Here is a 13,628-nt window from a genome sequence, read left to right as displayed (position 1 = left end):
ACACCCAGGAGGACCTCCTCTCAATATGCTGCAAAGAAACACAAAAGGCAAAAGGTGCCTTCATAGCAAGTGGAACAGAGGGGAAGCAAGAATTGCCAAGAAATGCTAAGGAACACCTTGAGAGAGAGAAGGCAAAGAGAAGGTGAAGAACACAGGTTTGTATGAAAACAAAAGAAGATGTAAAGAAAATAACCAACTGGAAAGCAGCAAGACAGTTAATGCAAAGTGAATAAAATTTTGCTCAGCAAAAGCAGCTTGACAGAAGAAAATGACCAAACAGTTGAAAAGCCAAAAAGAAACAAAAGCAAAAAAATATGATCAATGTTCTGAAGTAAATATCAAAATAAAATAACAGGTACCAAATAGCAAAGCCAACATGAAATTTTGTTCAGAGAAAGGTCTAGAAGATAGCGTATAAGAAAGAATAATAATTGTCTGGGCTCTATTTAGAAGGCAGATGGAGAGTTTGAGAAAAACATAGACCACAATCTCTTCCAGCACACTCTGCTGCTTCACAAAGATGTTTCATCTATTTGCACCACGCTCTGTCTCTTCCATCTTAGGAGACAGCTAAATTTAAATGAAATCCAAGCTTTTTATTTTTTACTTTTTCATTTTCATTTCCAAAAACAATAGGCAAATACCAGAACTCTGACATGGTTCGTGCTGGCTTTGAGATTTGGAGAGGGAAGAATGAAACGCAAAATACCAGTTTAGACTGAGCTCAGCAGTAATACATGCAGTAAAACCAGAGCAGAAAACTCCCTCCTCCAAGCAAATCAACCATACTGAGCCTTGTTTTGGTGAATACAGTGAGTAAGAATAATGCAGATGAGGAAAAAGAGAGATGATATATTTTGACCATAGCACAATGCAGGAGATGAATCATGCATTAAATGAGTGGAATTTGAGAACAACAAAACATACTTTAAACAACCTCAAAGGTTATTAAATCACAAATGGACTTGTGGGTGGGAGAAGGAGAAAGGATCATCTTCAGAAGGAAGGAAAACTCCTCTACATTCAGCCTGATTATTTTCCTCCCTTGTTTGTAAACTCTTGACGTATTTCAGAGATGGATACTATTAATTATTGTTTTCACAAGGATGAATGACACGTAGTTTCTCTACTTGTTAGGACACAATTCACAGGATTAGCTACTAGAGAGCTTACACAATTTCACTCGGGTTTGCCATGATTTAACAAAAGACAATGCATTCCTTGAATCCACTCTAGACATCCACCTCCAGGCAGTACGCCTAGAGCTGACATCAACAGCTATTACCACAGCAGATCACAGCTGAAGTAGTAACAGCCAAAGAGTCTAAGTGACTATGGGGCTTTACAGTAATTCGTGGGGAAAAGAAAAATTAAAAAATAAAAAACCCAATAGCAGTGGTTCTTGTCATTACCATAACACAGCTCAATTCAGTTTTGTTTTGTTTAAATGAAGCCTTTTTTCTGTGCCTTTCATTATCTCAACATTACACTTCATCTTCCCTAGCCACACGCCTCTTGATTGCTGGCAGAGGTCAGCTGATCCACTCAGTGCTATGGTGCTATCTATACTGTTATCATGGCCTTCAACCAGCAAAGAATTTGGGCTGCTCAGCTGTTTGGTGCTCGTCACCATAGCTCAGAGTTAGCACGTTCTGGGAGTGCTGACTGCTTCCATGCTGCATAATTATTTGTCCTGGTCTCTCCTGAGCCTCATCTGCCACCACCATGGCACATATGTAACTCTAAGTGATTGTCAACACTCAGGGTAACAGGTTTGGGAGTGTAACAGAAGCTGTCACACACTTTCAGGTACTCCTTGTATCAGTAATGTTCCCACATCTCTGAGTTTTCAACAGTGGCACGTATGTGGAAAACTTATGCTCTTTATAATATAAAGAGAACACTGACCTCGCATCCTTTATCATTTTAGTTTAACCAAGTTTTTACATCTAGTTACTCACAGAGCTTGCAGTCATCAACCTTAACCTGGCAGCTGCAATGCTCTTTGAGTACAAACTCCCTTTCTGCTTTTACAAATGACTCCTGCTTCCCCGAGTTGAAACAGGGATATATGAACAACTTATTTCTGCTGTTTATGTATAGGTCTACCCATATGCTTGTCTTGCATTTCTGGTCTGTATGATTTTCCTGTGTATTTCAGTGTTGGTGCAGTCCATTGCTAACAGAGCCAAAATGGGTCATTTTCCTCAGCAGCAGTAACAAGTGAGATGCATTCAGCAACGTTTAAAAACCACAGGTTACAGTTGTTGAAGGTCATGCTTCGCAATGCATTTTCCCTCCAGGTGGTTCTCTTTCCGCTGTATACCCATGAGTTACAAATACATGGAAAAACATAGCTGTAATTCTTTTTAGGCTAACAGTTCGGACTTTCAGAAACTCAGCTGGACCCATGGGAAGGGTATTTTTAATACCTTGCATAGAGAAAAATCTTTCAAACCTATTTATAACTGTATTTTAATGGAAAGAAATAGCTTTTTAACTGACTTTAAAAGGGTACATTTAAAAATAGAGTGGAACTTTTTTTCTAGTCTTTTTTCACTGATATAATCAAACTTGCAGTAGTGACATCTGTCTTGGAGAGAAATACCTCTTTGTATCGAGCCTAACACCAGATTGCTCAGTATCTGAGTAACTTCTGCATAAAGAGGAAGCACATTGTGTACATCTAACCACAGTCTGCATGCCATTTATAACTGTTACTGTGATAACATTTTCATTACAAGAGACAGGATGTGCACACACCAGAAATTGGCTTTAATTTGTCTGGTCCATAGGTTTTTTTTTTTTGATGTGTGATGGTTTCCCATTGATCTCATTTCCTAACAAGTTTTAATTAAAACATAAATGCGGAAATCAGAATGAACTTGGAAGCAACTGAAGAGCAAGGCAGTCAGAGCAGCAAAGCAGGAGTCCCAAATAAAAACTGAGGTGAGAGATAATTCAATCAGACAAGTTGGAAGAGACACCAAGATAGTGCTTGCACTGTCCAGACTAAAGAAAACCCCATGGCCAAAGCAACTTTGTATGTGTAAGACACTGAGTTATATTTTTGTGAGTCTATTTTTTAGGCAGTTTCTTTTTAGTATGCCTATATCGAGAATTTCAAAGTGACTTAAAGAGATAGATACATGTTCTGTTTAAAATTCATACACAAGTGTTCAGGTATAGATTGCATTTCGTAAGCTTCTTTCCAAAGGTATCCAGGGAAAGGTATCCAGGATTTTATGGAGAGTAGAGTTGTCTAAGTAGGAGCCCAAGGCAAAGCAGGGCTGGTGAAAGAGCTTTCCACCTTCTTCAAATACACAGAATGGACTCAAGCTTGAATGAGGAACTTTTCATGATAAATTTCTGCAGATGGACATTTTTAGGAAACACACACCCAAATTAATTTGAAACTTTAATCTTTCTGATTTTTCCATCTAGAAATTGGACCTTGACAAAGTTCTAACTAATGATAAACTAATAGGTTTGGTGAGTTATAGCTCAGTAATTACCTTTCACCATGGAAAATACTTGCTAAAGGCAACATTCCTAAACTGGAATAAATGCATTAAAAGATTGTTCATACAGTCAGTAATTCTGGGGCAATTACAGAAAAGGTATAATGTCTAAACCATCCAGCCCCACTTCAGTCAAGATTCCATGCCATTTAACCCTGCTGATGAACTGCTTTAAGCTTATTTTAATCTTCATGTCGTCAGGAAGTAGTGAAGCACCTCCTCAACTCCTCTATATTCAGTCTTGTGGAAAGAGAAGTAACAATTCAGCAGAGTAAGAGGGGGCATGATTATAGAAAACATTACTGTCATCTTACTTCAGCTCTCTTCAGCATCTCCCATTTATTAAGTATCTTCATGGCAAAAACCTTATCTGCATTCTTCAGTTTTACTACTGCAACCTGGAAAAGAGAAATGAAAGATAAATAAGTTAAAACATGAAAATACATTGTTTCCAGGTTTATGAAACCTGAAGTTCAATGAGCTCTTTCATCTGTTGTCATCTGTTTTTTCTGTTGTCAGTGGCAGGAAAACAGTGAAATCCACGTTTTCTAGAGAAGTAAACAGAAACACAAGCCCCCCTCCCTCTCATTGCTTCTGAAACATTAGATGCCATAGGCCTATGCAATATTAGGAAAGTTGTCATAGTCCTTTTCTGAGAATACTGAACTTTTGTTTAGCTATAATAAAAGCTACCATGGAATAGTTTTAGGAAAGGGGGTTTGGGGGTGTGGGGAAGAAGTTTACACTGAATGTTTTCACATTTCAGGCTTCCCTGGGTACAGAAAGCCCAGTGTCTTCCCCAAAATGGCCATGAATCTGCCACAGACTCAGAGCTGCTGATCCAAACTAGCCCCAACCACTACACTACCATCCCAATTACTGAAAAGTTCAACAATCAATACATTTTAACAACCATTCTCCAACTATCTCATTCTGCCTCTTCCTTTTCAAATACATCTTCAGGATTAAGTAGATAAAAGTTTCTTTCTGTGTGCATCTGGTTACAAACCAACACGTTGTCACACAGATTATCATCATCTTCACCCTGCAGGCCAGTGACAAAACAATACTAAGGTTGAATCCTACATGCCTTCCACCTCTTTCATCATCAGTAAACCAGCTATGTGTGAAGACAGTGATAACAGAAAACAAAATACAGGACCAGACAGTTTGAAGAAAGTGTCATGCAAACCTCTTTCAACCATCTTCAAACGTGTCATCAGCTGCAACAGCTTCACGAACACGGCAAAAGCGCAGGCTGAAGGACTGCAACACTCAGATGTCTAAACCAAAGCATAGCTAAAAGCGTGGCTCCTGCTTAGCTCCTGATTCAGAGACGAAGCAGCTGTCACTTCCCATACATGCAGCAGCACATTATCAGTCCTACTCTTGACACTGCTGCTGTCTGGGGTTTCAGGGGGGTGGGAGTGGGGGGAGATAAAAAAGGAGCGAAGGCAGAAAAGTACCACGTTTACTTGTTTAAACTTATTTATGAAGTGAAATTTTCAAAGGTTACTTCGCACATAAAAATTGAGGTTTGAGTCCAGGCTTGGGATCCCTGAAGGTACTTGCGATTTGAAACACAAAACCAGATTGTTCCTTTAGACTATAATCCCATTTTAGATCATAAAGAATGTCAACTCCTCTGTGCATGGTACCCCAAGACTGAGCATCACAATTTTCTTTAGGAGGGAAAGATGAATCCTCTACAGTGATATATAACCCACAATGCTGATTTGAGTCTTGAGTCTCCTATTACTTTACTAGCTCAAACTAGCCTGAAACTCTGGTAAACCTTACCTGTATCGATTTCTAATGAGAAATGGCAGGAGGAAAAATCCTTAACATCAAACTAGTCAGTGTTCAAACTGTACCTTACCTTAGATGACAGGAACCCCCCCTACATGAGGCAGCCTGTGGCATGAAGCTACAATGTAATTCTGCCCTAAACACCTTTAAAGGTTTTGGCACTGTCGTAGGAAAAGATTAACAGGTTGGTCCTAGAGCTGACTCTACTGCTGCTGCTGCCCAGCATGAAAAATGAGGTTTTTCCCCACCATTAACTGTTGTTGTATGGGCAGCCAGAGGCATAAGATAATACATGTATTTCAAGTCCAACTTCAGGATTTCATTTCTTGCCTTTAGCATGCTCAGTGAAAGGCTGTGTTATTGTGCAAAAGACTTGGTTACTGAAAGACACTCATTAATTACACAGCATTCACTTGGACACAACCAAAAGAGCTACAGCACTGCCCCTGGTTAACAGCTGGAGTGTTCTTCAATGACAAGATCAAGGGCTTGGTACTTCTGTGAATGTGTAATAGGATTGAAGAGTGACTAAAGAACAAAAATAGATTCATGTTTACCAGCTGTGTTTACAATCAGTCAGAAGCACTCTTTTAGTCTATGAAAGCCACTAATGTTATTCCGTATCAATAACCATCACACACACACAAAAGAAAAAGATCATGAACATCATCATTTTCCAGCCCTCAGCATCTTTTTGGGGGGGGGTGTCTCAGTGATTTTATGGAAGTGAATTCTAAAATGTTTATTTCAGGACTGGGAAAGAAAAACCTGACATTCAGCAATGAGCAGTCTGATGCAGTTTCTAATTGTAACAAAGAAATGTGAAACATGATTACAGCCCCAGGCAGTGTTTACACACACACGCTGAAGGATATACTATGCGCACAAAGGCCCAACTACACACAGTGCTGTTTTGATCTTCTCCCTTCTCTAGTGAAGCTGTCAAGACTGAAGAAAGGGTCATCATTCCTGTCTGGTTCTCCTGAACTGTCTTGCCACTGGAATCTCTTAAAATCTGACTTTTAAAGGTTGGGGTTTTATAAATTTATATTTTCCTGTGAGCAGCCCAACAAAAAATGATTGGTATGTGCTGATGTAAACATCTTGGTCTAGGCAGATAGGGGTTTTTTTTCCCATCCTTCCAACAGTTTTCTGTGTTTCCCACAAACAGCAGTACAGCCTGGCATGCTGTCAGACACCTTCTGCCCCAAACTCAGCTATTTGTCTCTAGGGTACATGTCTGCACATTTCCTTTGCTTAAAAAGCAGGGACAGCTTTCATCAGGAAAAAAAAACCCTAAATCAGAAGCTACTCAAATTGAAATGAAAAACACAAAAAACCCCACAACCACCCCACCTCAGCACTGGTTTTCTCGTTCATCAAGAACAGGCAAACCTCCAGGAACAGGAAGAAGGAATGTCACTGTTCATAACTGGATGCCAAAATTCAGGAGTAACTAACTAGTTCTCAGAGCTACAAAATTCATCATCTTCAAAATATCAACAACATAATGACATGGCATTTGCTTGCACAAACAAGCACTGAACTTTGGGGGTTTTTAAGCAATAATAGAATGAACTGTAAACTCTGGTATTAGCTAGAACCTTCAATAAGCTGCACTTTCATACTGCTGAGAGCACCACCAAGAGCTGCTGGTCAATGGCTTCACCTTTCCTCGCAGCTTTCTTCAGCTCTGAAGTTTCAAGTCACCTTGTTTAGTTATGTTTTTCAAACCATGCTGCCTGAAGCCAGCACAATGAAACACTCGATATACCCATGTTATTAATTTTACCAGGCTAATCCTCCAAGCAAAACATCTGTGTTTTCTGAAGACTCTTACATAAAACCTGAAATAAGTAAATGTATGCATGCAGTGGGAAGGGTAATGTCATTAATACGACAAAAAGGAATCATTCTCAGACCAGCAGCAAGTAGGGTTAAGGGGAAAAAGCAAACTAGGAACAATGAACTCTTACAGTTTAAGCAATAACTAGTTTAAACTACTTTGTGCTACATCGAACTTGTAAAAACAAAAAGGGAAAGATTTCTTGACTATGCAAATTGAAGAAATTGAGTAGCATAAAACCAAAATAAGAACAAGTCTGAGGCTGTGCCAAAGAAAACTTGCACCAACTTTGTAGTCTACACAGTTTCAGAATTATGTTGATTCAGGAGACAAAAATTACTCCTCCCAGTAACCTAGAGCAACCTTGGCCTCATTTATAGTTTGCTGGAAAGAAAATACATTCTTCCAGATTTCTTAATCTGTCTCAGTAAACCAACTGTAGGTTACTGAATCATACACGTATTTTGCAATTTAATATTAATATAGCTTTTGGTGGCTTAAGTTGCAGGAAAATTTGGTGGCCTTTTTTACAACATTGTGTAGATATTTACTGGTTACGTTAAGGGAAAATGAGTAATTTCATAGAGAACTTGTTTTCTTGGACAAATGCCTGTGTAGGACTCGAAAGTTGTCAGGGATGCTGGAGAGGGGCTCTTCATCAGGGACTGGAGTGATAGGACAAGGGGTGATGGGTTGAAACTGAAACCAGGGCAGGTTGGAGATAAGGAAGAAGTTCTTTACTGTGAGGGTGCTGAGGCCCTGGAACAGGTTGCCCAAAGGAGTGGTAAATGCTCCATCCCTGGCAGTGTTCAAGGTCAGGTTGGACAGAGCCTTGGGCGACATGGTCTAGTGTGAGGTGTCCCTGCCCATGGCAGGGGGGTTGGAACTGGATGATCTTAAGGTCCTTTCCAACCCAAACTATACTGTGATTCTATGATTCTTTAAGCTAGTTAGAAAATTTAACATATATCCTTGCAAATATTTGTAAGTCCTACTTCCAGAACATACAAACCTGAACATCTTCAATGAGAGGACTTCAGTTTTCCCCTTGCTGAAGATTTTGACAGCTGAGCCACACTATCTTTCTCAGATAAGGAATTAGAGAGTAAAAGAGGAGAACTAACCAATTGCACAGACTGTGCCCAGAAGAGAATGGCGAAAGTTACCCTCTCACTGTTCATGGGATGATTCACCACAAAGAAGCTTCCTGAGAAAGAACTACAGGGTTTTTGTGGTTTAGCTCCTGTGGAGTTTGATGCTGATTTAGCAGACAAAAATGACTTCTCTTTAAAACACAATACATGGCAGGTCTCACATGATTCTTCTCACAAGAAAGCACCCACATCAGTGACTTTTCCTACACCTTATACAATCTGTACATGCACTCGGCTGCAACTGTTATGGCAGCACTGAGGAAAGTTCATGTTTTAAGCAGAAATGTTTACATCCAAATAGAGAATGCAACATTCTTTGTGGCAGAGGTTTAGACTAAAGACAATTATCCATGAGTAACTTCAGCCTTCAGCCTCCTTTATAAAGGAGCATTACTCCAGATGGAGCAAAACCAACCAAAAGTTCTAAGGTAGCTACATAAATACTGCTTTTTTAATGTTAGTTGCCCAAGGATGATATCTGCATATGACATACGCTACAGTAAAAATTCCTGTTCCTTACATACTACTATGGAAGTCTGTTCTTCCGTAACCACAGACTAATTTTCACACATGATGGAAACATCTAAGTGAACCTGAAACCATCTCTGTCACATGCCATAGAGCCTCCAGAAATGCTGTCATACCAAAGAGAATTGGGAAAAAATAAACCCCAAACCCAAAAAAAACCAACAAACCATTTCCAGTTCCAAAAGCAATGAAGATATCACTCCGAAAATGTTTTCTGTACTTTGAGTTTCAGTCCACACATATTTTTCAGGCAGTACAGAGAACCTTTTGCAGCAGCTTTACATACTATCCCCATCTGTAGTATATTTGGCTAGCAAAAATTCAAGGCACTGTTACACATTAGGCTGCTCTTTCTACATACATAGTGTCCTGCATGAAAAACAAAGCACATGCACCCAATATAATTAAGAAAGGGCAGAAAGTTAATGTTTATTTATTCCAGTTTCCTCAACCTCTGTAACCTGGTATGCCTAGTATAAAGCCTAGTGATGAAAAGCCTTGTTTGATGACTTCAAATAAGAGATGGCTTAATCAAAAGCAGCAAAATACGTATAGTTTGATAGCAGTAGGTGAAAACTGAAAAAGCAACTAACAGGAAAACTACAGGAAAAACATTTAAAAATTCACTAAAAATAGAAAACAGTGACAGGAGTAGAGAGGTTTCTCTGTGTTCTTAGAATGTCAATATCAAAATTTGGCTGTTCAAGTTGCTGAAAACTACTTTCGGACCATTTAGTTATTAGGATGATTAGAAATGGCTAGATCTTTATACTATCAGTAACTCCCTGGCCTGCTGACTGGAAAGAATTACAGTCAAGCAAATGATTTACCATCAGACACTTGAATCCATGGGAACTTGCCTTCTCTCAAAATTTAAGACTTAAAAAGAGCTGTCAAAGAATGTATAAATCAAAATATACTTGCATCAAACATGAGGTGGGCCTATAATATCCATTATGGCTAAATAATGTAAAAACCTGTGCATCAGCCTATTGCTATTAACTGTCTCTCCTCAGTGCTGCAGATGTGCAAGAAGATTGTCCCAACCCTTCTTCCCACCTCCCTCACATACATACCTCCCCAAAGGCTCCTCGACCAATCACCTTCAGGATTTCAAAATCTTCTTTATGTAGTCGCATCTGTTTCACTTTAGATGTAAAAGGTTTGGCTGAAACAAAGGAAAATATCGATCATTCAAAAAGAACGAAACACAAAAAACCGCCCCACCACACCAAAACACCAACAAGGTAAGAGCAACATAAAATAGATGTAACCATAGCCTTGAAAACAACAGACTATTTTGCTTATTCACCTATATTCCATAATGAAGTTTTAAGCTAGAAATAATGAGCAGTAAGAACTAAGCCAGAACTGCCGTGAGAAAAAGCTTATGAAGTAAGCTTGCTTTTGCCTCTTTTAAATTCAAAAGCTGGGGGGCAGGGGCAAAGAGTCAAGCTATAGATTTTTCTACAGTCTTATATGTTATTAACTCCAGTTGCAAAAGCAAAGTGTGTCATAATGAGGAGTTCACTCTGGACAACATTATTTTATCTGCCAAACAGCAAAACAACATTGTATTCCATGAAAAATTCAAATGCTGATGTGCAATAACTGGAAGGGCAATATTGGCCTAGATGATGTATCATGCAGTATTTTTGGAGATGATGTCTTCAAGATAGGGGATGCTTAGCACAGCTCCAGTAATGTTAGTGGTGCAGTAGATGAAATCCTTTTAAAACCTCAGAGGTTCCAAAGTTTGAACTTAAGTCAATTTTTCTAACATTCCCCAGATGCCAGGAATCGATTCTCTACCAGGAATTACATTTGTTATAACTACAGGGACGTCAGCTCATGGTTAAAAAATAGGGTTTAGGTACAAAGAGTAAAGATGCAGCCATACAGTGCTGAGGTTTTCACTGCAGTGATATTTTTACTTTAAATTTATAATAGTTTCATTCAAAATATTTAATTATACACTTAAAATACAGGTTTAATGTGACTTTCAAAATGTAATTTAAACAGAAGTGTATTACTCAAGTTCACAGAGAGTCTTCAAACTTTCAATTCATGTTTTATATCTTAAAAGAAAGGTCTTGCAATAGAAAAAGGACGCACAACAAAATGTACAGCCTTACTGGGACAGCCTCGGCTGTACTGTACCAAGTGATTTAATACCAATATTAATACTACTGGACAAATTAGAGCAAGCCATTCAAGCCTTTTAACTTGAAAAACAACTGATTGAAAACAAACTTGTAGTTCTTAACTTCAACATTTTTTGACCATTATAGGCCTGGCTAGATTACAAGGCAAAATATCCTGTTAACAAGCACCAGCATAGCTGTTTAAACCACAAACTCTCCCTCCCTTTATATTATAAGGAAAGGCCTGTCATTCTTTAATTATTACATTTTGAAATCTTCCAGGGTTCCCATAGGGACACTGGAAAAACAAACATCACTATAAGTACTTCAGTAAAATACAGTCGACAAAAATAGGTTTGGATGAGGTTTGTAGCGTCATAAACTCATCTCTAATTTTTGTTATCACCTCTAGCAACAGAGATGTCAACATACAGCCAAGCAGTTTGACGAAGAAAGAGGAAGACAAGAAAGAAAAATAAGAAAGTAAAAAAATCACTGCCCTAGGAATGTGCTCCAAATAGCTTGTTCCATAAAAGGTCAATTTGCTTTATCATCAATGTTGTTTGTCTGCTGTGCAAACATCTGCCGTTCTTGTGGCAACAGCAATCTTAAGTACAGAAAACTTGGCCTGGCCAAGGGTCTTGGAAGGCAGATCGTCAGACAGCCGCTTCATACATCCAGCTTTCCAGACTATGAGGTTAACAGGCAGACTTTTTGCAACTACTTTGGCAATGTTGTATGAGCTGTTATGAAGACAGCAAACTGTAAGGTCAGGGAATGGTTTTCAAAATGCGATGTGCTCAAAAGGGGTCCCTGCAACGCAGCTCTGCTAAAACATACCAGTACAGAGCCCTCCCCTGCTCACATCCACATCCCCCTGAACAGCACCATATAAAATTAAGAGGAAACAACACCCTCTGTTTCAGAAGGAGCTGCAGTTTCCTTGACTGGTGATACCACGGTGACACACTGTCTTGTTGGGCACTTCCTTTGGTACTTCAACCTACAGAAATACACAGAGGGATACTGATATTTTTTTCTCCACGCAGACATCCCTCTTCAAGGTTGCTAGCAATGTGTGACAGAGATCAGGGACCAGCAGTCTGCTGTGCCAAATCCAATTCTTCCTCCTCCAAACCAGAGGGTGAGTGTGGGCAGCACATCCCGCGGCTCCTCCTGGGTTTTTAACTCAGCAGGAACCAAAGTTCATCACATAAAACTTTTAAATTTGCCAGCGTGTTCTCTATGGCCACAATCTCCCAAGTCATACATACAGTCTATGGAGAAGGTTACTCTGAAAAATATTCTATGTTGCTATCAATCCCTGCGGAGGGGATGGATATACTGGAATAATCTCCACAGGGAAGTGGTGGATTTCCCAACAGTGGACGCATTTAAGATTCAATTGGACAGGCACTGGGACATCTAGTCTAGGTCATGCTTTGCCTAAAAAGGTTGGACCAGATGATCCTTGAGGTCCCTTCCAACCTGCTACTCTATGATTCTACGATAAGACTTCACTTATAAAGGTTGTTCTACAAGAACACTGGCCACCACCTGGCCAATACCTCTAATCTCAACCTACATGGGAAAATGCCACCACCACCACCCTCTTAGCAAGATTCACCACACTCAATTACACATGGCAAGAAATCCCCATCTCCCAATTCACCCTCAGGGGTAACCCATGTGCAGAAGTAGTAAGCTAAGCTGTTTTCCCAAACAAGGTGAACCTGTCATGACTATTCCTTCAAGTCTCTATCAGTCTTTCCCCATGTTTTATGTTCTAGCTATTCATTCCATTTATGCTTATAATACATTCAAACAATTAAAAACAGTAAAAGGAGAATTATACAAGTGTTTGAAATTTAGGGTTTTTTTCCAGTTGAAATCTGACTAGACCCTCAACTGAAGTAACATGTTAAACACATAGAAAAACAGTCAGCAGGACTGCAGCTGCCAAACTAGGCACAGAGAGGAGCACACATTCCACCCCCAGCCCTGAAAAGGGAGGACTTTGTTACAAGTGTCCAACAGAAGACGCAAAACAACAGATTCTGCAGAAGTGACACTGAGCTTCAACAGTCTGTTTATCATATTTAGGGGGAGGAAGCAGTTACCAGCATTACTTACAGCACATTTAATACCAAGGGCTGTAATTTTAAAACTCATGGAGATAAAAGTCTATCGCCTGAAGAGCTGACTCAGAGAGGACAGCAACATGGTTGATAACCCAATGCAGTTTAGTACTGAGATTATACACGTGATACCAAACAACATCAAAACAATAAAACAGCCGTACTGGCTGCTTTATTTGTAAAGTCAGTCTCATGCTCCTGCCTCTGGGCTCTCTCCCTCCAGCTCCCAGTTTCTGCCTGCAGAGCCTGGGCAGGGCTAGCCATGACATTCAGGTTTCCCAGGGCTAACCTGCTGGCTGGGAGCCGGAGAGCTAGCGATGAGCTTCTTCCTTTCTCCTCCCTCACTTCCTATAGGGCAAAGCACTGCAGCAAACCAGAGCTGCTATAGGCATGGCTTGAAATCCAACCCAAGTGAGATGAAGCTCATGTTGACAGCTTAAAGGAAGTGATGCAGACCTGGAGCAGCTACTGAAAATGGGTCTTAACAA

At 39.7% G+C, this 13,628-nt stretch overlaps 1 protein-coding gene across 6 annotated transcripts in view; it reads right to left on the bottom strand.

Annotated features, from left to right (window-relative positions):
• CDC42BPA (CDC42 binding protein kinase alpha) overlaps positions 1-13,628 on the bottom strand; it is a 180,192-nt gene that overhangs the window by 113,400 nt on the left and 53,164 nt on the right. For all 6 annotated transcript variants that reach the window (XM_030500157.2, XM_030500159.1, XM_030500154.1 and 3 more), the window contains exons 3-4: positions 9,935-10,026; positions 3,836-3,919 (exon numbers count right to left, since the gene is read on the bottom strand). In XM_030500157.2, the coding sequence (XP_030356017.1) occupies positions 3,836-3,919; positions 9,935-10,026 (176 nt within the window). The remainder of the gene's footprint in view (positions 1-3,835; positions 3,920-9,934; positions 10,027-13,628) is intronic.

The sequence above is a fragment of the Strigops habroptila genome, chromosome 10, assembly GCF_004027225.2.
Source record: "Strigops habroptila isolate Jane chromosome 10, bStrHab1.2.pri, whole genome shotgun sequence".
NCBI classification, from domain to species: Eukaryota; Metazoa; Chordata; class Aves; order Psittaciformes; family Psittacidae; genus Strigops; species Strigops habroptila.
This window is presented reverse-complemented; position numbering and strand designations above follow the sequence as displayed.